The 22,692-nt window shown below is 41.2% G+C and overlaps 2 protein-coding genes across 2 annotated transcripts in view; both read left to right on the forward strand.

Moving 5' to 3' along the window:
- LOC148047139 (uncharacterized) overlaps positions 1-16,812 on the forward strand; it is a 30,450-nt gene extending 13,638 nt beyond the window's left edge. Inside the window, exons 6-7 of the mRNA XM_087708341.1 lie at positions 15,528-15,687; positions 15,940-16,812. Of these exons, the coding sequence (XP_087564467.1) occupies positions 15,528-15,687; positions 15,940-16,717 (938 nt within the window). The 3' untranslated portion in view covers positions 16,718-16,812. The remainder of the gene's footprint in view (positions 1-15,527; positions 15,688-15,939) is intronic.
- LOC148047140 (zinc finger protein 557-like) lies at positions 10,482-13,435 on the forward strand. Its single transcript, XM_087708354.1, has 3 exons — positions 10,482-11,026; positions 12,424-12,480; positions 12,814-13,435. The coding sequence occupies exons 1-3, from the start codon at positions 10,877-10,879 to the stop codon at positions 12,955-12,957; spliced, it is 351 nt and encodes a 116-aa protein (XP_087564480.1). The 5' UTR covers positions 10,482-10,876; the 3' UTR covers positions 12,958-13,435.
- Positions 16,813-22,692: the final 5,880 nt, after the last annotated feature.

Genomic DNA, 22,692 nt, shown 5'->3' on the forward strand with positions numbered 1-22,692 from the left:
ATCTCATTGGCCAAGTGTGATTGGAGATACACAGAATGTGTCTCCAGTGGATACGCTCTCAGTGTTCATAACATAGAACAAGTAATCAACTTTTGTCAGTGCGAACAGCAAAGTTAAGTAAGGATTTGGAAAGTAACACATCCAAATGTCTATGGAGTTTCTCAGTCATCCAGGTTGTGTTTGTCCCAAAGGTGCTTTTATCATTTCCCCTGAAGAAATTTCCCTTCTCATCCAAGATGTTTCTTCAGTTCTGCTTCTTCTTGAATGAGAAGCGAAATGTCTTCAAGGAAAAACAAAGTCCCGTTGCCTTTTGATAAAAACACCTTTGGGATAAGATATTCAGACAACATAAGGGTGCAGAAAGCTGGCTTAGAGTATAGAGAAGATGCTGAAATATTTCAAGAAGAAACATTGTAATCTAAGTGGTGAGTCCAGACCTGGTGGTGTTAACTACTCATATTTCCCTAACGTTGGAAGGATCAACTAGCGGATCTACTACAGCCATGTGAAGAAATCATGCCAGAACAAAGAAAAATAGTGAGCACATCAATGGGACAAAGTGATGGGAGAGAATGAACTATTGAACCATTATGAGACTTGAGAGTTTTGTCAAAAGTGATAACTGAAAGGATAGCGCTGTGTCTGCACCAACTAACATTAGTTGTGTTTAACCGATTTCTAGTCTGAGATACAATATATATTGTCCTTGATTTTTAATAATGCCCTAACTTATACAGTAGTTAAAGGTTTAACGCATACATTTCAGATATAGACTCTTTTGGGTTGGTAAATTGGACAATTATAGGAACCACTTTAGAAAATACAGGTGGCCCTTGACTTATGGCCACAAGCCCAAAATTTCCATGGCTAAGCAGGACAGTTTTGTTCCATTATACAACTTGTTTTGCCACAGTTGTTCAGTTAGTAACATGGTTGTTAAGTGAATCAGTTTCCCCCATTGACCTTGCTTGTCGGAAAGTTTCATATGGCGATCAAATGACCCTGGGATGCTCCAACCAGAACAAAAATGCAGGCCAGTTGCAAAGTGTCTGAATTTTGATCACATGGTATAGGGATGCTGCAACATTTGTATGAAAAAAATCATAAATCATTTTTTTCAATGTCGTCATAACTTTAAATGGTCACTGAAGAAATGATTGTAAGTTGAGGACTAATTGTAAAGCAGCAATTGATTATTTGTTTTTAAGGCACAATCATGAATGTTAAGAATGTGTTGTTTCAGTATAACTGACAATTGCCAATTCATTGAAACCCACCTTGGAAAACATAGAGATGGAATTTCTTAACATCAAAATCCATCAGGGCCTTGACTAGAGATCTCCAAACTTGGCAACTTCAAGACTTGTGGATGTCAACTCCCAGATTTCCTCTAGCACATGTATTACCATGCTGGCTGGGGGATTTTGGGAGTTGACGTCTACAAGGCTTAAAGTTGCCAAGTTTGGAACCCCCTGGCCTAGACTTATTGAATTATGTTGTTGTTTCTAGTTCCTTCCTACTGAAAAGTCTTTAGGTGTCCAATACATTGAAAATGGAGAAAGGATTACAGTCAATATTTCATTGCTCTTCAAGAAAAGGATTGCTTGTAATGAGACATCTGAATATTCACAATAAAAGTTATAATCTCAAAAGGGGAAATATGGCGAAGAGTCCTAGGATTCCTTCGAAAGGCTCAGTTTTCCCAGGGAAAAAGGCCAAATGCACAGTATGGCCTCCAGCAATTGGAAGGTCAGAGTCTAATCCGGATGGTGATTTTTGCTCCTTTTTTGACTTGTAGACTCCTGGCTCAGGAATTTTGGAAGTTCAAGTCCACAAGTCATAAATGGGCCTTAGTTCCCAACCACTGGACTACAGCATTTTTTCTCAAGCACCACAAATTCTAGAAGTTAAAGTCCACAAATCATAAAAGGGCCAAGGTTCTCCATCCCTGGTCTAAACAGAAGGATCCATGGAGATTCAGTTAACAGGGTAAACATAAAATAAAGGCATAAGTGCTTCAGTGTTGCGATATACGTGCAGGTATGCATCTGCCATACTGTAACACGTATAGAACAGAAGCAATAATTAACCATATGATTAAATCAGTAAACTAAAAGCAATAATTGGCCATATGATTAGATCAGTAAGACAAACTGTCCAACTCCAAGCGTTGATTAAATCAGTACCCTTAACACTAAGCAGATCAGCAACCACAGACTTGTAACTAAGCGTTGATTAAATCAGGGGTTACAACTGTTTAACTCTCAAACATTAATTAAGCATTGGATGTTTGCATGATGATAAAAGGTTTATTGACTATGAGTGTTCTTCGAGTCTACATGAGTAAATGAGTTACCATATGCTGTAAGCTTGCACAATCATGATTGGTCCCCATTGGCTATGTGAATCCACCCCTCCCTTGTGTATGCTCAATAAAAAAGGACCCCCAGACTTCGTTCTGGGTCGGTTTCGTCCCGAAGGAAATTCGTGTCCGAGTCTTCTTTCCTCATTGGCTTCATGAACCACCCGCGGAGAAATCGCATCTGGTGACCCCCGACGTGATGATCCATGCTGCCCGTCTCATCTCACCCTCGGCCGGGAAAAGCCTCGCACCCAGGGCCGGCCGTCTGCGAACGGAGCACCCTCTCAATTCGTGAGTATGGGATCGGGTTTCTCGAAAGAACAGGAAGCGCACCTTCATGAGCTTCGGGATATCTAAATTTTCTAGTGTAATTATTCAAGCGATGGGCAAGTCGCTTCCCGTTTTCCCCTCAAAAGTATTTAATTGACTTATTGACTGATGTCTAAAATCATTGTCCAATCTACCCGGAAAAAGGGGTCTTTAAAGCTCTCCTTATGGATAAAATTGGGCACCTACTTCCATGAGGAACCCCGAGCCCCTCTGGGCGTTTTAACAACATGACGTTTACTTATCAAAAAGGCCTAGCAAGCCCCTTCCTCTTCCCTTCTCTCTTCTTCTCCATCAACATTGAAACATGTGATCACCTTTTCTGGTCAGGGCTCAAGCCATGTGGCCCTGTCCAACAGTAAACCATCTTTCCAAGCAGCCTCCATGTCTCCAGTGTCTTCTTCCCCACTTGGAGCTGAACCCAGAAGGACATTTCTCTCAACAATTGGCGACCCACAGATGGGACTCCAAGCTAGCCTAACAAATGGATATGGCCCAGGTAAGCCTCCCATGCCGGCAAAGACCCCATTGAGTCTGTGGGTGGACTTTATCTTGGCCTTAACCATTGGATCTAGGTTTTAAAGGGGTTTTGAGTTTGAGCTCAAAGGCTGCCTGGAAAGAAGGTGAGTACCTTTAAATTTTAATTCTCTAAAGTTTAAATTTTTGTTGTTGTTTCTGTTGCTCTGTGATAATACAGGAAAACTAATTTGGCTACATAAAAAGGTACTTAAAAGAAAAGGGGAAAATGTTGAGGTTTCTTTTTTTCTCCTGTCTCTTTGTCTCTTTGTCTTCTATGTAACGATGTTTGTTTGTTAAGATTTGTGCCTTCCCTAATTTAACAGATTTGTGCTGGGAATGTAGGATGTGAAAACCTGAGAGTTCTGTTTTTTCCCTTCTTATTTTCTCCTTGTTCTTATGTAAATGTGTGCCTAAGTCTTTGTGCACCCTCAAGGTAATTGTAACTAAGTAATTGTCTTCAATCCAAAAGACAAGGATTTTAAAGTGTTCAAAGAAAGAAAAGAGTAAACTGGCAGAAATTGCCTTCGCTCAGTTTGTTGCCCCCCCCAAAAAAAGTACAGATAAGGTTTTTTTTTCCTTCCTTCCATCCCTTTGCCTTAAAGTAACAACCCAGGAAATGTTTTAAGTTCATTTACAGGAAAAGTTTCATCCTTGCTTCTATCGTGTGTTTAAATGATTTTACCTGTTTATTTCCTTCCTGAAGCATGTGAATCCAAACCCCACTTTGCATCTGTGATATCCCCATAATGTTACCAGTTTATCTGTTTAGTAACTGATGATTTTACCTTTTTTTTTACTCTGCCTGCAAGCTTTCTACCCACCCAGCCCCAAGCCCCTCCCTTACCCTTAATCCCCCAACAATGCCTTTTCTGTGGGGGAGGGAACCTTGTTTTCATGTTTTTCAGGCCTGGAAGATTTACTCTTCAGGTGAGTAAAGTTTTTTCCTTTTGGGGGAAGGAGGAGAGTGTTGCCTTGTGTGTGCGTGTAAAAGATGAAGGAAATTCCTACTAAAGGTTTGCCTTCACCCTGAGTAAAAACCCTCTGCACATTTATCTGGCCAACCTACTCGAAACCTGGCCCCTAGAAGACAGTTTTCATTTAGATTTTGTAACAAGTTTGCTGATTTTCTGGCCACCATCAGATGAACTGAAGAGAAATTCCACCTGAGTTTCTTCCCCGAAGTGACTAAGGAGTCCACAGGGATATGTTAGAAAATTGTTGCAGCTGTAATAGTTGTCTTTTAAATTTAGCAGGTAACGAGGTAAAGCCTGACTGAATGGGAAGACCTAGGTAATTGGACTTGATTACTTTGATGTAATGTCTGTTAAAAAAAATTCTTAGGTGTGCATCTAATAACATGTAGAATTGAATTGAATTGATGTTTGATCAGCTAGCTAAATAAAGACATTTGAAGATTTAAAGTGACAGAACCTCCCCCAGGCCTGAAAGTGTTGTTTCATGGTATGTGTGCATGTGTGTGTGTAATCATTTTCAGACCTGGAGGGAAGTTGAAATTTCTTAATAATAGAAAATGGAGCTCATTGGCTTATGTACAGCTCCCTGAAATAATTGTAATGATTGCTTTGCATGAAGAATGAATGAAATGGGATATTTTTGTGTGTGAAATTAATTTACACAAGCAGTCTGATTGCAGTGCAAATGTACAGTAAGTTGCAAAGTTGTTTAATGGTGTGTGTGTGTATGCTTGTGTGTTATCATTTCCAAATCTGAAGGGAATGTGAGATCCTCTAATAAATAAAATGAAGCTTGGTGGCTTGTGAAAAAGCTTCCTGAAATAATTATAATGATTGGTTGGCATGAGCAAGCATGAGCTCTGATTGCAGTATGAATGTATATGTCCCCGAAAGTGATAACTGAAGAGATCCAAAGACCTGTGATTGCCTGCGTGAAACCCCCCCCTCTTCCCCCCCCCAGTCATTCTTTGGAGGGAAGCAGGAGAAATGGGGAGAGAGTGTGTCTGCTCATTTTTACAATGAACGTGTGTATGAAATGCCCCTAGAGATACTTGTGAATGCCTCTGTGCATTACCCCCCCTTCTTTCCCTCATTCCTTTTGGGTCATTGAAGGGTGGCTGAAGTTTTTTGCTCATTTTAACCAATTTTTATTTCCTCTCTCTTCTGAGAAATTTGGAGTAAATGGGTGACTTGCTCCTTCACCTTTAAAAGTTATGCAATTACATTTCCTTTTCTGCTCTGAATGCATTTTGGTTTTTCTCTTTTCCTTCTGGAAATTTTTGAGGTTTAAAATGCTTAATTAAACCTATAAACAGAAATGATTTTGAGATATTTTGCTTACATTTGTAAATGTTCTAACATACTTAATGAGAATTTGCTTCCATCTGAATGGAATCTAATATTTTGGAGTGTTGCCTCAAAGTACCTCTTTTTTTAATTGCATTTTTTAAAAAAAGTTGTTTTTCTTCCCTTTCTCTTTTACACCTGAGTGCATTTTTAAAAGCTTGTGAGTCAAGGTACTCTACCCTATGTTATTTTGTTTGTTTGTTTGCAACACAAGTTGTTGTCTCTTTTGAAAATTTACTCATCTTACTGCAAAAGTGTTTTAATCATAGAAGCAGTGGGAATGTCCTGTTCCATGAAATTTACATCATTTACATCGTCTGCCTTCTGGAATAATGTTTGGATTTCCACATTTGGACAGAATGGGTGAGATTCCACAACATGGGACTATGTCTGTATAGAACTGTATATTTGGCCTCTCTTTTTCTTCACCTAAGACACAAAGGACTGCTAACTCTTGAATTGGCTGCTGGCGATTGCATTCTGATAAAATCTGACATGAGGAGAAAAAACTTACCCAAGCCTGGGACAGACTCTACCTGACTGACCACTCTTATCAGCAAGCTAAGCTTAATGCCATCCAGCAGATATGAAAGAATGGACCCTGAGATGGAGAAGTAAAGACCAAAGGACTTTCTTCTATCCCTGTAAAGACTATAGGGGAGGGTGAAAATTGATCCTAAAGTTCTCTTTCTTTGCTTTCTTCACAGAAATTCATTGTTAGGTTTCTTTCTTGTCTCATTTATATTGTAATCAGTTTAATGTATTCATGTAAGAATTGTATTTTGAGAATGATAGCACAGCAATTCTGAACACCTTGGATTTATGTCTGGTGGGAGGGAAAGTTTGTCCAAAATGTATTCATGTATTTTCTGTATTGTAGAAGCAGCTACACAGAGAGAGAGAGAGAGAGAGAGAGAGAGAGAGAGAAAAGGAAAAAGAGAGAGAGAGAGAGAAGAGCCTATTCAGAATTAGATTGAAACTATCTCCTCCACACACAGTTTTTGCACATTAGCTAAACTCAATTTGGCCTCATTAAAATAAGAGCCAGGGCAGGTTGAAGAACCATCCCTTTTAAAATGGGCAGCCTGTAACTTAAAGGGAAAGCATGGCTGTGAATAATTTTTGGGGTTTAAAACCTGTCTGGAAGCTCATAAAAAGTGATATCTGATACTAAGTGGCATGGAAAATTGGATACTGTAAATTTCTTTCCAGAAATTTGTACCCTCGTTGCTAGACCTTCATGGTTGAAAGCTAAACACATGTGCATTCCACTCACATGTTTTGAAGAGAAAACAAAAGGAAGGGGGAGTATGTGGGAAATTTAATTTTACAAATTGCTGTTTTCAAATTGATGAAACTGGCAAGGTAGTGGCCAATCTCAGTTGCAGAAATTGGTACACGTACCCGTGCAAAAATGGACAGGATTAATGGATGATGCAGGCTTCCTGGGAGGAATTTTTCGCAATTGGAAACAAGCCGCCTTCATGGCAGGCATGGCGCTCCTAGGGTTTCTCCTTTTACCCTGTTTAATCCCAGTGCTCCGAATCATCATTCAGTCCACAGTAGAAAGTATGACACAGGACAAAAACATTAACACAGCAATCTTTGATTCACAACACAAAGCCCTGCTAACAGCATTCTCTGATGAAGACCCAGAGAAAAACGATACTCCCTTCTGACTCCTCAAAATTTAAAACAAAAGGAGGAGATGTTGCGATATACGTGCAGGTATGCATCTGCCATACTGTAACACGTATAGAACAGAAGCAATAATTAACCATATGATTAAATCAGTAAACTAAAAGCAATAATTGGCCATATGATTAGATCAGTAAGACAAACTGTCCAACTCCAAGCGTTGATTAAATCAGTACCCTTAACACTAAGCAGATCAGCAACCACAGACTTGTAACTAAGCGTTGATTAAATCAGGGGTTACAACTGTTTAACTCTCAAACATTAATTAAGCATTGGATGTTTGCATGATGATAAAAGGTTTATTGACTATGAGTGTTCTTCGAGTCTACATGAGTAAATGAGTTACCATATGCTGTAAGCTTGCACAATCATGATTGGTCCCCATTGGCTATGTGAATCCACCCCTCCCTTGTGTATGCTCAATAAAAAAGGACCCCCAGACTTCGTTCTGGGTCGGTTTCGTCCCGAAGGAAATTCGTGTCCGAGTCTTCTTTCCTCATTGGCTTCATGAACCACCCGCGGAGAAATCGCACTTCAGAACCCCAAATGTACTATGAGACAAGGCAAAATACACAAATAGGAACGATTTGCACCTATCCAACTCAGTATGCTGTTTGAAAAACAGGAAGTATCATGGAAAACTAAGCAATCTTTATGGAAGTGTTGAGGTTTCTGTGTATACAGGTTAAGATAGCTTTAAATAGCTTGGCTGATTACATGTATGCGGGAAGGCTAAGATGTTAGTGTAAAATAGTCAGGAATTACAGCAAAGGGAGATGAGAAAATTCCTTGTAAACTGTGTGGCAAATGCTGTGTAAAACCCTCCAGTGAATGTCGGTGGGATACAAAGGCTTTGAGGGAGATTTCCTTGTGTTATTTTTTCGGCACAATAAAGTTTTTGCTTACAATTTTCTCTTCGATGTGTTCAGTTTGAGGATCTCTTTCCTTCTTTCAACCAGATGGCAAGAGCGACCCCAATGTGTTCAATTGGAGGCATGGGCACATTTGGTAAGGGGGCTGGAGCAGGAAAGGTAAGGAAAACCAAAAGTGCTTTTGAGTCCAGAAGAATCTCCTTCCCTTTTTCAACCACTTTGGAAGTGCAATTCTTGAGGAGGAAATGGGGAATACGCCAGGAACCTTCTCTCTGCAGACTTCAAGCATGCTCTGATAGGCTAGGAGCTGTTTTACTATAGGAGAAATAAGGTAGTCCTCAACTTACGACTACACGTGAGCCTCAAATTTGTGTTGTTAAGGGAGACATTTGGGAAGTGAATTTTGCTCCATTTTATGACCTCTCTTGCTAAGTTGTTCATTGAATCACCACAGTTGTTAAATTAGCAACACAGTTGTTAAGTGAATCTGTTTTTCCCATTGACTTGGCTTGTGGGAAGATGGCAAGAAGTGATCATGTGACCCCTGGACACTACAATGGTCATAAATGTGATTCAATTCCCAGGTGTCTGAATTTGGATCATGTGACCATGGGGATGTTGCAACAGTCGTAAGTGTGAAAAGAGGTTGTAAGTTACCTTTTTTTAGTGCCATTGAAACTTCAAACGGTCACTAAATGAATGGTAGTAAGATGAGGACTACATGTACTGTGCAACTTCATCTACTTTTAAATGGAGGGATTACATCTTTCTGAGCTCAGGCCTTTTCAATGGTTAAATATGAAATATTTCCTGAGAGATTTTCTTCCTCTTCAGAATGGAATGGTTGATGGGATTCTCTTATGGAGCATTAAGGGGTCTTTTGACTCTGCATTTAGTGGGGATAATATCAAAAGAAAGCAGTTTTTGTTGTTTTCCCCACTTATCTTTATTCTTCTCTTTTGAAGGAAGACATTTTGGACTGAATGATGGTTGCCTAATACATCTCAAAGTCATATTGCTCTCAGACACATCCTTTCAACACTTCAAACACAGGTTGTCCTCGACTTTCAACCACAGTTCAGCCCAAAATTGGCTTCCCCATTGACTTTGCTTGTCCAAAGTGTCACATGAACCTGGGACATGGCAACTGTCATAAATATGAATCAGTTGACAAGTGACTGAATTTTGATCACATGACCATGGGGATGCTGTATTGGTCTTTATTATGAAAAATGGACATGTCACTTTTTTCAGTTTCTTTGTAGCTTCGGCCACTAATCAAATGGTCGTAAGTTGAGGACTACTTTTAATGCAGCCATTGATTATTTGTTATTAAGGTACAATCATGAATGTTAATCATTTAAGGGAATAGCATAGTTGAGGACTATGCTAAGTGGATAAGAGAGGCTCCTTTTCCTGCCAACTCTGCACATCCCTTTCCCTTCTCCCACCCCTGAGCTTGTTCCCTCCCTCTCTCCCGTTTCTCTGAGTGCCTGGAGCGAAGCAGTTCCAGACTCGCTGCCCAGTTCACCATCCCACGCTGGACCGATTCCCCCGTGGCAGAAGGTAGGGCGCAGGCAGGTGGACCCCTGAGTGGGCGGCGCCTTTAGAGAACGGGAGGAGCTGCACGGGGACGGTAGAAGCTATAAGCGCTTCCAGCAAAGGCCTGGCTGGGGTCGTTCCGGGGAGGGAGGCCGGGTCCACAAGCGTGGCCGCCGGCGATCACGGATCTTTTCCTGCGCGAATCTCTTGGGAAGCGGAGTCCGGGCGAGGAAGACAGCTCCACGTTTCCCATTGAGAGCAAGGTAAAAAGCTCCTCCTTCCTTCCTTTTCCTTCCTTCCTTCCTTCCTTCCTTCCTTCCTTCCTTCCTTCCTGGGAAATGCTCCGATAGGAGACCCTTCAATGCAGCCCATTGGGGTGCTGCTACGATCGCTCCTGCAGTCCCCATTTTATCCTTCGGGAGATGATGATTTTTTCCCGTCACTTCCTTTTCAGATCCAGGAGGCTTGGTCTTCAATGGCTGCGAAACCGGCGGGCAGAAAAGTGGGCGATCCTTCCCAGGTGCTGTTGTTTCGGGGAGTTGCTCTGGACAAGCCTCCTCCGGAGATAGCATCGGGTAAAGGCTCCTTCTGATGCCCTTTAATCTCTTTGCCTCGTTTCTTTCAAACCTGGATTCGTTTTCATTGTTCAATTTAACTGCGTTTTTAAAGTCTTGTGTGCATTTAAAAAGGTATCACTTTTCCTTTGGACAACTTTATGATGTGTGGGCTTCAACTCCCAAAATTCCCCATATGTGTTTAAATCTACATATCTTACAGCTGCCAAGGTTGATAAACATTGACGTCGTCCAGGGTGGGGAACTAAGGCCCTTTTATGACAGGTGGACTTCAACTCCCATAATTCCACTTGGCTGAGGGTTTCTGGGAGTTGAAGTCCACCCCCATAAAAGGCCCATAGTTCCCGACTTCTGCTGTTGGCTATTCCAAAAGGCAAATCCCAGCTGTGAAAAACGGTTTTGTAGTCTTTCTTCCTTGATTATCTGATAAGGAAAGGTGAACATCATAGAAACATAGAATAACAGAGTTGGTCCTTTGATGCATAAATTCATGGCAGAGAAAGCTGCCTCTGAATCCAATCCTTGGTCCTTCCTCACCTTTCCCTTTTCCCCTCACCCAGGGTGAGTTTCTGTGTATTTGTTGCTGTGGCTGCAAAGGACTCACATAAAGGGGTTCCCTAGTTAGCCTAGAAATAGGCTAAAATCAGCTTTCTGCACTTCATGCTCAAGAAGATCCTTAGGATGTTTGATAGCAAATTATTCCCTTGCTGTTTTTTTTCACTCCTAGACATTCCCATGGCCTCGTCTTCATCTCCTGGAGCCTCAGTTCTTTATAATGGAGGATTAACAGTGGTTGAACATCCAATGCAGGTAGGAGGATTCTCCCCTCCCCTCCCCAGATATGCCAATCTCCCAATAACAGAATAACACAATTAGAGGGTATCTTGGAGATCTTCCAGTCCATCCCTTTGTTTCAAGCAGGAGACCCTATACCTTTTCAAACAAGTGGGTGTCCAGGCTCTTCTTAAAACCTCATGTCCATAACGTCTGAAAGCCAACTGTTCCCTTAGTTAAATTGTTCTCATTGTCAGGAAGTTTCTCCTTAATACCAGGTTGCCTTTCTCCTTGATTAATTTCCATCCATTGTTTCTTGTCCTGCCTTATGGAGCTTTGGAAAATAAGTTGATCCCCTCTTGTTTGTGGCTGTGTTAGCCCCAGAAATACGGGATCATGGCTGTCATGTCTCCCCTAGTCCTTCTTTTCTCTAGGCTAGCTATATTCAGTTCCTGCAACCATTTTTCCTATGATTTAGTCTCAAAGCCTTTAATCCACAGTTGCTCTTTGCATTTTTTCCACATCCTTTTTTGTAATGTGGTGAGCAAAACTAAACTCTGTATTCCAGGTTTAGTCTTTACTCAGTTTTTTTTTAAAGCAGTGTAGATGAAAGCCAGCCCAAAGTAAAAAGTAAAGTCCAAGCTTGACTTTTTTTAAATCAAATTTTTATTTTTTTATATTCTTTTACATATCAATGCGTGAATGGTGTGGTAATTGGATAACATACATTTCAGTACACATAAACATAGTATTATTATTCCTAAACAGTACATTTATTCCATTATTTCATATTTATACATGGCTTTTATTACCTTTCATTTCTGAACCATTTTTCTGTCCTTTTGTATATTTTAACATATTAATATATAATTATTCACCACTATTTTCTATCCCTGTTTTAACTCCCCCCCTTTCATATCATTATAATATTCAAAAATCTGTTTTCCACCTATTTTATTGTTCATATTTCCTTAGTTAAGTCAAAGTTCCATCCTTCATTCTTCCATTATTCAATATCTCCTTCTATAGTTTTGCTATCAATCACAATCATTTATACATTTAGGGTATTTCTATTCACATTGGTTGGATTATTATTTTAGCAGTGTGATAGATATCAGGATAATATTTTTATATAAATAGATATGAAGAATTGGAAAAATAGATTTTGAATGACCACTATTAAATATGTATAAAAATATGAACAAGAGTGGAAGGTTAAAATTTAACAATGGGTGATTAGGGAAATATATATAAATATATATATTAACCTAAACATGTGTGTTAATAGTAGAATTATGTGGATTGAAGAACTGCAAAGTCCAAGCTTGACTTTTGTAGAAAGCACAGCAGCTGTCCAGATAAAGTTGCAAACACTGAGATAGACTGGTAAACTTTTATATAAATATAAATATATTTCACCTACCAATTTACAGCAGTCTTTGTCATCATCCAGAGAAGGAAGAACAGAAGATAGTCAGGAACATCATGAGGTAAATCTAACACATCCTACAGAACACACAGAAGGGGAAAAGGAGGGAAAAAAGGGAAACGCCCCCTTTATATTTACAGCAACCAATCATAGCGTAGATTGCCTCCTGTGTGAGTCAGTTCTCTCTAACTAATCAATTGCAATTGTATTGGGGCCTATTGTAAACTTTATTGTTCCAGCTACTAAATTCAATATCCTAACAGGCTCCTTTGCCCAACTTGGAAACTCTGCAGTTTGTTCATTAAGAAGACTCACATGTGATTCATTCACTGAAGTGTTCATTGTTAGGGATGTTCAGGGAATACGTTGTGTTTTTTCACTCTCCCTGTGTCAGAATTTAGTATCATTTGAGGATGTAGCTGTGTTTTTCTCCGTGGAGGAGTGGGCCCTGCTGGATTCTGAGCAAAAAGCCCTGTACCAAGATGTCATGCTGGAAAACAAGAGGAACATGGCCTCTTTAGGTAAGCGATTCTGTTAAGATACTCTAGTGCAATTTTTTTATTATTTAAATTAATGCAAGTGAAGTTCTCCAGCATTATTATTTGTTTTTTGCTGCTGTATCCTTCTCTAAACTGCTGATTTTCTAATTTGCAAGCTCTTTATCTGAGGTTTTCATCCTTTTCTAGGAAGCCTGGCTTTTCTTCACAAATGGACAGTATGGAGAGCGTGGCCTTCACAATTCACTCTCTCCCATTTGTTGAGAATCAGATTCAATCTTGCACATGCTGTACATGAAGGCTGGAAAAAAACCATATGGAACGGGTTAAGAACAAAGATGGAGTATATAAACAAAAGTTTAATACAGTACTGTAAATAAAAGACTTTCAAATACTGTGCTGCCATTGCTATGCTTTTGTCAAGGGAAATAAATGGTTGACAGAGAAGGAAAACACATTCTTGCACTGGAGTACTTCCTTCCCACATCATAACATTGATATCACCAAACAGCTCTGAGCCAGTCTCTCTCTGTATCTCTCTACAGGACAAGATACTGTACTTTTCCATCAACTCTTTCTTAGGCTAGAAGTGTCTTCCCAACCAAACTTCACTCCAGCTCAACATGGAGGTAAGAAACAAAGAGAATGTATCAATTTGGACTTGAAAATGAAAATAATTAAAGCCCATGAGGAGGGGAAGAAGGTAAAGACCATAGGATAAGAAGAAGGTCTGGTCTGTTCCACTGTATCCACAATCCTTAAGGATAAAGAAAAGATAAAAGCAATTAAATCAGCTCCAGGAACAGATGCCATAATCATGAGAAATAGGACAGGCCACATTTCAAAAACAGAACAACTCCTTGTGCTTTGGATTGACAAAGTCCCATTAGTCTTCATATGATTCAGGCAAAGGCACACAGCTTTTTTAAAATGTTAAAGTGAGGAGCGGATAAGGAGTAACTTTGGAGCCAACCATGACTGGTTTGTGCAATTCCGAAAACTATTTAATTACTATAACCTACGAACAACATGTTAAAGCTGTGTGTGCTGATGAAGCTGCCCAACACTTTCCAGACCAACTGGATTAATTTTACTGTAAATATATTCCCTTCCTCCATCTCCCTCTCTCTCTCTCTCTCTTCACACACACCACACAGACAGATGTAAAATGCATTAATTTATACAAAGTTTGTGTCAGCATCTCTGACTTCATTTGGATACCTACTGAGCAATTCCGTGTGTCAGGCTTGGAAGCCATTGGGGGTGTAGGGCCTCAATGATGACAATGATGATGACGACACTTAAGAGCCCTTTGGGTCCATGGTTTGATCATAAGGATTTTTACTTCTTGCAGTCATCTGGTGGGAAAGAGTGTTTATGACCAGATGACTTCAAGGAATATCAATCCTTCCATCCTCCACCGCTCAGTCAGAACTGAAGAAGCTTCTTGGATGAGAAGGGAAACATCTTTATATAGTTTTAATATTGTAAGTCATCCTGGGTTTCCTTATGGCAACTGAAAAATCAATAAATTTAAGGAATGATTGAATGAACGAGTGAAGAAAGAAACAAAGGCTGTTTTTAAGTGTCCCTCCTCTCCTGCTTCCTGGGAACTACATGTGAAGCAGATGATCTGATGGTTCTTGCCCCATAAATTTTAAATGATCTTATTCAAAATTTTCACGTTTTCTTTTTCTGCCATTGAGAACAAGGGAAAGCCAAAGGACAAATCTTATATCAACTTAATACCAAGCATAGCACCATGTGTTAGGCTTCCAATATCAGACAAAAAATGATAAAAACTCTGAGCTTGATGCTTTTTCAAAGTATAAATTTATTAATCAAGTCATATTGGCACATCTGGTGAAAAACCGACTGTGAAGGTCCTGAAGTTTCCCCACCCAAATCAAAGTTCTTCCCCTCACAGTCTACTCATCCATCACATGGTCCAATCAGGTCATAGTCCAAGACCAGTTGTTCTCCTCCCATGCCTCACCAGGTGCTGATGAGAACGTCCTTGGTTCCCAGGGGAAAGAATTCTGTTTTGGCTACACATACTCAGCTATCTCTGCTCCGCCCTCCCATTCCCACAGCTCTACCCAGCCCCGCTGTGGCAACCCTAAACATGATCCAAAATGGCTACCGGGTTGAAGCCAAGTTTGAACTAATGGGATTTTGGAAGAAATTTGATACTGTTCAAATACAGCAATGGTGTTGATCCCTTTTGCACCTAAGTTTGTTTTAACTTTTTTTTTCCTGTTACAAACAGGTGATGGATGGGAGATGGAGGGTTCTGGCCAAGAGGCAACAGGACTGTTGCCAAAAGAAAAAAAGAAAGTTTCAGAAAAGATACATGGAAAGCAAAGTTCTGAGGAAAACCAGTTAACGGTTGAGCTGGAGAATTGCTCTGGTTTATCTTGTCCAGGTACCAATCTCTTATTGGACGCAAATGATTGCCAAGAAAAAGAGGTGTGTTCAAGGTGTAGGAAAACATCCCGAGATGAATCTGGATTATGTGACTGTTGTGAAAGCCTTTTTGCAGAGAAACAAGATGAAAGCAGGCAACACTCCAGAAGGAGCCTTCCTCCTCTTTTACATGAAATAATACAAGAAGGAAAGGAAACATACAAATGTACGGAGTGTGCAGAAAGCTTCAGTACAAGCCTTTCTCTTGCGTTGCATAAAAAGATTCACAAAGCAGAGGATCCACACAAATGTCTGGATTGCGGAAGGACCTTCAGGCAGAAAAGTCATCTGAATTCACATAAGAGGTTCCACGAAGAGAGGAAGCAGCATCAATGCATTAATAGGGAAAAGTTTTTCGAAAGCAGCGCCTCCCTTACTTCCCATCAAAGCCTCTACAAGGAGGAGAATTTGCATCAGTGCAGGGAGGGGAGAATAAAGTTTACTGGGAGCAAGGAACCAAATTCCCGGAAAAAAAGCTCCACTGGGAATAATTCATGTAAATGCCTGGAATGTGGGAAGAGCTTCCGCTCTGCAAGTGACCTCGATTGCCACAACAGGATCCACACAGGGGAAAAGCCATATCATTGCACAGTGTGCGGAAAGAGCTTCATACAAAAAGGCAATTTCAATTTACATAAGAGGGTCCACACTGGAGTGAAGCCGTATAACTGCACAGAGTGTGGAAAATGCTTCAGTGCCCCAGGTACTCTTACTACCCATAAGAGGATTCACACAGGGGAGAAACCCTATGAATGCTTGGAATGTGGAAAAAGCTTCAGGACCTCCAGTGACCTTACTTTTCATAAGAGGATTCACACAGGGGAGAAACCCTATGAATGCTTGGAGTGTGGAAAAAGCTTTAGCAGAAGCTGCACTCTAACTTTGCATAATAGGATACATAAAGGGGAGAAACCTTATAAATGCCTGCACTGTGGAAAGAGCTTCTATCAAAAAGGTCATTTTAAATTACATGAGAGGATCCACACGGGAGAAAAACTATTTCAATGCCTGGAGTGTGGAAAGAGTTTCAATTCCTCCAGACACCATGCTGCCCATAACAAAATCCACACGGGGGAGAAGCCCTTTCAGTGCCTGCATTGTGGAAAAAGCTTCAGTCAAAAAGTTAATCTTAAATCACATGAGAGGATCCACACAGGAGAAAAACCATTTCAATGTACAGAATGTGGAAAGACCTTCCATTTCTCAGGAAACCTTACTGCCCATCACAGAATTCACACGGGGGAGAAACCCTTTCTATGCCTGCAGTGTGGAAAGCGCTTTGCCCGTTCTGATAGCCTTCATGTTCATGAACGAACACACAGAGAAACGATATAAATGCCTGGAGTGTGGAAAGAGCTTCCATAATTCCAGCCACTTAACTTCCCATAAAAGTATCCACAGCGGAGTGTAACAGTGCACTGAGTGTGGGAAGTGCTTCAGTTAGCCAAGTAGTCTTACTCTCCATAAAAGGACTCACATGGGTGAAAAGCCCTATAAGTACATCAAGTCCAACAAACACTTCACTGATTCCGGGGCCCTCACTTGCCACTAAAGGCTCCAAACTAGGGAATAACCACACAAATGCCACACATGTGGAAAGGGCTTCAATGCAAAAATTAACTATATATATATAAACTATTTATATTTATGCACTTAGCAGAACCCACACTGGGGAGAATCCATATCAGTGTCAGGATTGTGGAAAATCCTTCAGTGATTCTCAAGAATTGAAGATTCATAAAAGGATACACACAGGGAGAAACCATATAAATGTATGGAGTGTGGTATGAGTTTCAAAAGAAGTGGTTACCTTTGCATCCACAAGAGGATCCACACGGGGAGAAACCATATGTATATAATGTGTAGAAATTGCTTTGATCAAAATAATTTACTCAGAAGCCATAGAATGCTTCACTCATGGAAAAAACCCTATAAATGCCTGAAGTATGGAAAATGTTATAGTGAGAGTGGCAGGCTTATCTCCCACATAGGAGAAAAACTATTTAAATGCATTGACTGTGGAAAGAGTTTCTGACTCAGTGATAATATTAAACTCCATTAAAAAATCCACATGGGGGAGAAGCCGTATCAGTGTGTGGGGTGTAGAAAAAAATTCAGAACCTGTAGTTACTTTAATTGACAAAAGACGCACGGCAGGAGAAGACAGTAATTGTTTTATGTTGATTCTCAATATTTGCTCCATGCCCAGGGGAATATAAAAATGCACGGTGTCTAGGAAAGGGGTTCCAAAGCAGTAGAAAGTTTTTGATCCATTAAAAATAAGAGTTTCCTTGTATATCATTCCCCACCCCCCAAATAAGACCCTGTGTTATATTTTTGGGGGCTCCAGAAGAAGCACTATGACTTATTTGGGGGGGAAACGTGATTTCAGAATGATCCGCCCAGCTGAGCGCCCCCCACTCCCGGCGCATGCACAAGAGGCAACAAGTGCACTGGGACTGCCAGGAGCTGCAGCCTTCTGTTTCCTTGGTCAGCTCACTCGGGCTTGGCTTCGCATGGTGGCAGCAGACAGAGGCAGAGGCATGGGGCGGATGGCAGGTGATCCTTATGCGCTGTGCGGACTGCAGGCAAAGTAAGATACGATGATGGACCTACGGCCGGCCGCCTGCTCCAGCCCACCAAATCAGCTTTCTTATGGCTTGTGCGTAGCATCTGGATCGCTTGCGTCGCCCCTCCCCCCGGCGCCTCTGCCTCCATCTGCTACTTGGAAAGGTAATCAACTCATCTGCGCTGTGAGGACTTTGGCTGCTGCCGAGTTTCATTGTGTGCGCTTGCTGCCTCCTTTGTTGGCCACACCCAGCCTCTTCACTAGGGCTTACTTTGGGATAGGGCTTAAAAACTAGATGGGTTTATTTTCAAGGTAGGGCTTATTTTTGGGCTACCATGGTATTAGATGTTTGTGCTTGAATAGAATAGAGAGAGGAGAGCAGAATAGAATTATTGGCCAAGTGTGATTGGACAGAAAGGAATTTGTTTGGAATTGTGTGCTTAAGCCCTCAGTCTACATACATCAAGTGATTAACTTTTGCCAAAGCGAACAGCAAAGGTAGATTGGGATTTGGAAACTAACACAACTAGATGTTTATGGAGATTCTCAGTCATCCAGGTTGTGGTTGTCCCAAAGGTATTTTTTTCAAGGAGCAACTGGATCTTCTTTGTTTTTTGGGAACTGGAGAACATTCTTTGAATGAGAAGTGAAAGGTCTTTGAGGAAAAACAAGAAAGTCCAGTTGCCTGTTGAAAAAAAGCACATTTGGGAAATACTTTTGGACAAAATTAGGGTGCAGAAAGCTGGCTTAGAGTATAGAGAAGATACTGAAATATTTCAAGAGGAAACATTGCAGTTTAAGTGGTGAGCTCCAGAACTGGTGGGAAACATGGACCACCCATATTTCCCTAATGTTGGAAGGAATCAACCAGTGGATCTACTATACCCATGCAAAGAAATTTACGCCAGAACAAAGAGAAATAGGATCTTTAGTGAGAACTTTACTAGGAGAAAGTGATGGAGGAGAATGAAGTAATGGACCAATACGAGACTCAAGCTTTGTCAAAAGTAATAACTGGAGGGGTAGTGCTGTGTCTGCACCAGCTACAATTGGTTGTGTCTCACTGATTTGTGGTCTGAGATACAATATTGATTGTGTGTGTGTGTTTCATTAATGCCCTATTTTTGGTTGGTAAATTGGACAATTTAGGGAACCAGCTTTAGAAAATACAGGTGGCCCTTGAGTGATGACCACAATTAAAGCCCAAAAGTTCCATGGCTAAGCAAGACAGTGGTTATGAGTTTTGTGCCATTTTACAACTTTTCTTCCCAGTTTTTTTCAGTAAGTAACATGTTTTTTAAGTGAATCTGACTTCCCCATTGACTTTGCCTGTCAGAAGGTCTCAAATGACCCTGGGATGCTCCAACTATCAAAAATACCAATTGCACGAATCACATAACACAGGGATTTGACAATGGTTCTTTAAAAAAATTCATAAACCACTTTTTTAAGTGCTGTTGTAACTTCGAATGGTCACTCAGAAAATGATTGAAAGTTGAGGACTAATCGTAAAACCGCAATTGTTTTTAAGGCACCATCATGAATGTTAACAATGTAACGAATTGTGTTGTTTCAGTCTAACTGACAATTGCCAATTCATTGAAACCCATCTGGGAAAACAGGGAAGGAATTTCTTAACATCAATGTTACATACTGACAGCCAGTATGGTAGTTTCCACCAAGGTCCTCTCATCCGGCAGGAAACATACTCAAATTGATTGGTTGAGAGGTCTGCGGCTCCCTATAAAAGGGCTGCTGCAAAACAGAGTCTTTGCTGGATTGTACATAATTGTCACTAAATAAAGAGCTGTTGTTGCTGAACCCTGAGTCTTGCCTCTTCCATTCACCCGATCTAACAATCAATATCTGTCACTGCCTAGATTAGGGTTCTCCAAACTTGGCAACTTTAAGACATGTGGACTTCAAATCCCAGAATTCCTCTGGCACACATGTTACCATGCTGGCTGGGGAATTCTGGGAGTTGAAGTCTACAAGTCTTAAAGTTGCCAATTTTAGAGATCCCTGGCCTAGTTGTATGGAATTATGGTCTGTGGTTGTTTCTAGGGCCTTCCTACTATAAAGTCTTTCAGTGTCCAACATACTGGAAATGGAGAAAGAATTATTTATTTTTATTTTATTTATTAGACACATTTATATGCCGCCCAATCCCAAAGGACTCTGAGCAGAATTATGGTGAATAGTTCCTTGATTTTCAAAAAAAAAAAAAAAGGATTTACAAGCATTATGAGATAACCTGAATCTTCACAATAAAATCTCAAAAGGGGGAAGATGGAGAAGAGGCCTACGATTCCTTGGAGAAAGCTCAGGTTTCCCAGGGAAAACGGCCAGATGCACAGGCCTCCGACAATTGGAAGGCCAGAGTCATCAGGGGTGGTGAATCTTGGTCCTTTTTTTAACTTAGTCCACACTGGCTCTGGGATTCTGTAAATTGGAAGTGCATAAACTATGAAAGGGCCAAGGTACTCCAGCCCTGTCTAGATAGAAGGATCCATGGAGATTCAATTAACAGGGTAAACTTAGAATAAAGGCATAAGTGCTTCAGCTTACTAAACCAGAGGCCCAAATGTATTAAGGGACAAGGCAAAAGGCAGAAATGGAGATTTGAATACCTCAAGAAAGAAGTATGCTGAAAATAGGAAGTATCATGGAAAGCTATGCTATATTACTGCTGAAACGACATTTATAAAGGTGTTGACGTTTCCCTGTGCACATATTCGAATAGATTTAAATAGCTTGGCTGAGCTCTCTATTACATATACCCGGTACCTATGTAGGCAGGTTAAGATGTCAGTGTAAAACAGGCAGGAATTACTTTAATGAGAGATGAAAAAATTCCTTCAGGCTCTGACTTGTAAAGTGTCTGGCAAATGCTGTGTAAAAACCCTCCAGTGGACGTTGGTGGGGTGCAAAGGCTTTGAGGGAGATTTCCTTGTGTTACTTTTTCTGCACAATAAAGTTGTTGCTTACAATCCCAATCTGTTCAATTGGAGGCGCGAGCGCATCTGGTAAGGCGGCTGGAGCAGGAAAGGTAAGGAAAAACCAAAAGTGCCTTTGAGTCCAGAAGGATCTCCTTCCTTCTTTCAACCACTTTGGAAGTGCAATTCTTGAGGAGGAAATGGGGAATACGCCAGGAAACTTCTCTCTGCAGACTTCAAGCATGCTCTGTTAGGCTTGGAGCTGTTTTACTATAGGATAAATAAGGTAGTCCTTGACTTTCGACTTACTTACGAAATAAGGTAGTCCTCGACTTACGAGATTTTTGTTAAGTGAGATGTTTATTAAGTAAATCTGTCTCCATTTCTTGCCTCAGTTCTGAAGTGAATCACCTTAAATTAGCAACACAGTTGTTAAGCGGATCTGGCTTCCCCACTGATTTGCTTGTCTGAGGTGTCACATGACCCCAGGACATGGCAACCGTCATAAATATGAGTCAGTTGTCAAGTGGCTGAATTTTGATCACATGACCATGGGGATGCTGCACTGGTCTTTAGTGAAAAAATGGACATAAGTAACTTTTTTCAGTGTTGCTACAGCTTCGGCCACTAATCAAATGGTCATAAGTCGAGGACTACTTGCAATGCAGCCATTGATTATTTGTTATTATGGCACAATCATGAATGTTAGTCATTTAAAGGAATAGGTTGTATGTGGATAAGAGAGGCTCCTTTTCCTGCCAACTCTGCCCTTCTGTTCCCTTCTCCCATCTCTGGGCGTCGCTCCTCCTCCTCTCCCCTGTTTCTCTGACTGCCTGGGCCGAAGCAGCGCTGGACTCCCTGCCCAGTTCACCTTCCAGGCTGGACCGATTCCCCCGTGGCAGAAATTAGGGCGCAGGGAGGTGGGGCCTCGAGTGGGCGGTGCCTTTAGCGAATGGGAGGAGCTGGACGGGGACAGGAGAAGCTATAAGCGCTTCCAGCTTTGGCTGGTATCGTTGCGGAGAGGGGCATCCATTCCACGTGCGTGGCCGGGAAGGAAGGAAGCGTGGCCGCCGGCGATCGCGGATCATTTCCTGCGCGCATCTCTTGGGAAGCGGAGTTCGGGCGAGGAAGAGAGCCGTATGTTTCCCATTGAGGGCCAGGTAAAAAGCTCCGCCTTCCTTCCTTCTTGGGAAATGCTCAGATAGGGGCCCCATCATCAATGCAGCTCATTGGGGCGCTGCTAGGATCGCTCCTGCATTCCCCATTTTCTCCTTTTGGAGATGATTTTTTCCCCCTGGCCCTTCCTGATCGTTTCCCGTCACTTTCTTTTCTCTTGGACTGTTTCAGATCCGGGAGGCTTGGAGTTCAATGGCTGCGAAACCGGCGGGAAGAAAAGGGGGCGATCCCTCCCAGGAGCTGTTGTTTCGGGGAGTTACTCTGGACGAGCCGCCTCCGGAGAAAGCATCGGGTAAAGGCTCCTTCTGATGCCTTTTAATCTCTTTGTCCTTGTTTCTTTCATCCCTGAATTCGTTTTCGTTGTTCAATTTAGCTGCACTAGTGTGTATTTAAAAAGGTATTGCTCTTTTCCTGTGGGCCATTTTTTTCTCAACCTTGGCAATCTTATGATGTGTGGGCTTCAACTCCCAAAATAACTCAGCCAGTCATAAAAGGGCCCTGATTCCCCAGTTCTGCCCTAGGCTATTCCAAAAACCCAGGTCCCAGCTGTTAAAAAAGAGTTTTTGTAGTCTTCCTTGATTATTTGATAAGGGAAGGTGTACATCATAGAAATATAGAATAACATAGTT

Source organism: Thamnophis sirtalis, unplaced genomic scaffold (genome assembly GCF_051295495.1).
Source record: "Thamnophis sirtalis isolate CommonGarterSnake01/CBP01778 unplaced genomic scaffold, rThaSir2_p1.2 scaffold_3, whole genome shotgun sequence".
Taxonomy (NCBI): Eukaryota; Metazoa; Chordata; class Lepidosauria; order Squamata; family Natricidae; genus Thamnophis; species Thamnophis sirtalis.